Source organism: Limulus polyphemus, unplaced genomic scaffold (assembly GCF_000517525.1).
Source record: "Limulus polyphemus unplaced genomic scaffold, Limulus_polyphemus-2.1.2 Scaffold1815, whole genome shotgun sequence".
Taxonomy (NCBI): Eukaryota; Metazoa; Arthropoda; class Merostomata; order Xiphosura; family Limulidae; genus Limulus; species Limulus polyphemus.
Genome location: NW_013667425.1, coordinates 131,283 through 135,385, shown reverse-complemented (window position 1 = coordinate 135,385; position 4,103 = coordinate 131,283). Strand labels below are relative to the sequence as shown.

General features: G+C 33.8%; 1 protein-coding gene across 1 annotated transcript in view; it reads right to left on the bottom strand.

Annotated features, from left to right (window-relative positions):
- Nucleotides 1-4,103, bottom strand: part of LOC106465034 (membrane metallo-endopeptidase-like 1) — a 71,261-nt gene that overhangs the window by 8,766 nt on the left and 58,392 nt on the right. Inside the window, exon 18 of the mRNA XM_022392850.1 lies at nucleotides 153-1,387. Within this exon, the coding sequence (XP_022248558.1) occupies nucleotides 1,340-1,387 (48 nt within the window). The 3' untranslated portion in view covers nucleotides 153-1,339. The remainder of the gene's footprint in view (nucleotides 1-152; nucleotides 1,388-4,103) is intronic.

Genomic DNA, 4,103 nt, shown 5'->3' with positions numbered 1-4,103 from the left:
TTATGGTATTAACCGATTGCAGATAGTTCGGGTTATATCTTTTAAACTGATATGTTTATGATTATTTAAACCTAGAAACCCTTATGGTATTAACCGATTGCAGATAGTTCGGGTTATATCTTTTAAACTGATATGTTTATGATTATTTAAACCTAGAAACCCTTATGGTATTAACCGATTGCAGATAGTTCGGGTTATATCTTTTAAACTGGTATGTTTATGATAAGTAAAGTTTGGTTCAAGAAGACTTCTAGAAATACTGAGACTTTGTTGTTTTGGTGTCACTATTTTTCAGTCCCCTTCTGAAAGAAAAAGGAACTACCCAATTCTCTGAGACTGAATTTACAGCAAATGAGTAAATTTATAAATGTAATACAATAATAATTATCACGATTAGGAAACATTCAAAATACAAGCATTTGCGAACAATAAGTTGAATAGTTTGAATTAAAGGGATTTTTTAATGAAGTATATGTAGATAACACACAATACTTATGAATAAATACGACAGAAGAGAACTGTAGATGTCCAATGGCTTAGCAGGCTCCAAAAAGAAGCTTTAATTGGTGTCATTTGTGCCACGTGACCTTCAAAAGGGCAAAATGATTGGCTGACAAAACAATATTTTCAAGGAAAACCTCGAGTTTTGTTTTCTTATGTTCAATTTATACCAGGGCCGGATTAACCAAGGCAATTAACTATGAAGCCCATGGTCTCAAGGCTATGCTTTGGTCTTAATAGCCTCCTCAGATATATATATATATATATATATTTAAATTGGAACTGTAGCATTTCAAAAGCATTACGTTTGATAACTGACCGTTTTGATGGGTAAAATTTAAATATAAAAAAATAAAAACATCGCGGGCTTTTGGAGAAAGAAGGGCCCACAAAACTGAAGTTATCAATAGGCCTAATGTGGGCTTAATCCGGTCCTGGTTAAAACAAGTGATTTCAAAAACTTCTTTCGATAAAACATGTTGTGTTAGAAATTTTCAATGTGACGTAGGAAAAACAAACAAACTAAAGCATGTAATTTCCATGAAAGTAAACTTCTCGAAAAAGAATTAAACTATAGTACCATGCATTTCTTATCTTCTTCTTTTCGACTTTTAAAATATGAAGAAAACCGGTCTTTTGGGTACGTGATACTTTCTTCCTATTTAGTTTTTTTTTTCATTTCTATTTTTGCAGGGTTTGTTTGAAAGTTTCCAAGTCTCGAATTTGGCTTTAAATACACAGGTGCTAGGTCTCCCTCTTCCGATGAGAAATACGATTGCGATAGCTTCACCACACCGAACATTTTGTCACGGGATTCATCCTACTTCCGATAGGACAATTATAGGCTCGTGCGAAGTCGTAAGAATTCGATAACGGACCCAGAACTCTGAAAAGGATAAAATTAAATTTGAAAGACATATAAGTTTTTTGTTGTTTTTTTTTGTCAGTTAATTATTTGTATTTTGTACTATTGGCAAAGCTGCTAAAGCTACCTGCTGTCGTCCCTAATTTTGAACTACTGACGATTGTTTGTTTGTTTTGGAGCTTTGCGCGAAATTTGATGACTAGCTGCCTTCCCTCTAGTCTTACACTGCTAAATTAGGGACGGTTAGCGCAGATAGCCCTCGTGTCTACCCACCGCCAACTCTTGGGCTACTCTTTTACCAACGAATAGTGGGATTGACCGTAACATTATAACGCCCCCACGGCTGAAAGGGCGAGCATGTTTGGAGTGACGGGGATTCGAACCCGCGACCCTCAGATTGCGAGTCGAGCGCCCTAAACACCTGACCATTGTGTCTTCAACAGATGCATTTACTCTGAAGTCAATTTAAACCACTTTGATTACACACAGACCATTACACTAATTTGGTGACCTTTTGTACCTGAACCGATTTTATGTTGTCGTAGCAAAACGGTTGAATACTTATGCAATTGAGAATATTCTAATTTTATTTGAAAATCTAACTTACATACGTAATATCAGCGTTTTTTAGCTTTCTTAGTTTGGAGTAGATTGTGTAGATTCTAAATATAAAGTCCCATTTCAAAGTTTCATGAACAAAATGTGGAACTTTGCAAGGGACTGTATATATTTATTTTATATTAAAATAATCTAAATTTCTGAAGTCCATGTATAACTTCTAGCTTTGTTATATTGTCTATATAGATTCTTCGTCTATCGAAACGAAACTCCAAAAACTTAACTCTTTAACTATCTAGATTCTCGACCATATAGAAAAACTCTAAACTCAACATTTCAACTATTTACATTCTCTACCGTATAGAGAAATACTAGAAATCTAACATTTCAACTATCTACGTTCTCTACCGTATAGAGAAATACTAGAAATCTAGCATTTCAACTATCTACGTTCTCTAGCGTATAGAGAAATACTAGAAATCTAACATTTCAACTATCTACGTTCTCTACCGCATAAGAAAATACTAGAAATCTAACATTTCAACTATCTACTTTCTCTACCGCATAGAGAAATACTAGAAATCTAGCATTTCAACTATCTACGTTCTCTACCGTATAGAGAAATACTAGAAATCTAACATTTCAACTATCTACTTTCTCTACCGTATAGAGAAATACTAGAATTCTAACATTTCAACTATCTACGTTCTCTACCGTATAGAGGTTGAAATGTTAGATTTCTAGTATTTCTCTATGCGGTAGAGAACGTAGATAGTTGAAATGTTAGATTTCTAGTATTTCTCTATGCGGTAGAGAACGTAGATAGTTGAAATGTTAGATTTCTAGTATTTTATCTTAGTTCTCTACCGCATAGAGAAATACTAGAAATCTAACATTTCAACTATCTTAGTTCTCTACCGTATAGAGAAATACTAGAAATCTAACATTTCAACTATCTACATTCTTTATTACATAAAGAAACTCTAAAAACCTAAAACTTCAACTTTCTAAATTCTCCACCGTTTACCGAAATTCTAAACTTAACACTTCAACAAGAATTTTGAAATTGTATATCAATAATAAAATTCAAGATATATGATTTTCAGAAAAAAACAATTTCAGCCATGATTCTCTATCTAATAAAAATTTCTAAGGAAGAATACTTTACAAATGAACGAAAAACTGAATCACCATACCACAAGAACATTGACTTATCGTTACATAGAAACACTACTGTCATTCCACAGGAATACTGACTTATCGTTACATAGAAACACTATTGTCATAACACAGGAACACTGACTTATTGTTACATATAAACCCTACTGTCATTCCACAGGAACACTGACTTATTGTTACATAGAAACCCTACTATCATTCCACAGGAACACTGACTTATTGTTACATAGAAACCCTACTATCATTCCACAGGAACACTGACTTATTGTTACATAGAAACCCTACTGTTATTCCACAGGAATACTGACGTATCATTACATTAGAAACACTATTGTCATTACACAGGAACACTGACTTATCGTTACATAGAAACACTATTGTCATTACACAGGAACACTGACTTATCGTTACATAGAAACACTATTGTCATTACACAGGAACACTGACTTATCGTTACATAGAAACACTACTGTCATTACAAAGGAACACTGACTTATCGTTACATGGAAACACTACTGTCATTACACAGGAACAATGACTTATTGTTACATGGAAACACTACTGTCATTACACAGGAACAATGATTTATTGTTACATAGAAACACTACTGTCATTACACAGGAACATTGACTTATCGTTACATAGAAACCCTACTGTCATTCCACAGGAATACTGACTTATCGTTACATAGAAACACTATTGTCATTACACAGGAACACTGACTTATTGTTACATAGAAACCCTACTGTCATTCCACAGGAATACTGACTTATCGTTACATAGAAACACTATTGTCATTACGCAGGAACACTGACTTATCGTTACATAGAAACACTATTGGCATTACACAGGAACACTGACTTATCGCTCCATAGAAACCCTACTGTCATTACACAGGAACACTGACTTATTGTTAATTAGAAACACTATTGTCATTACACAGGAACACTGACTTATCGTTAATTAGAAACACTATTGTCATTACACAGGAACACTGACT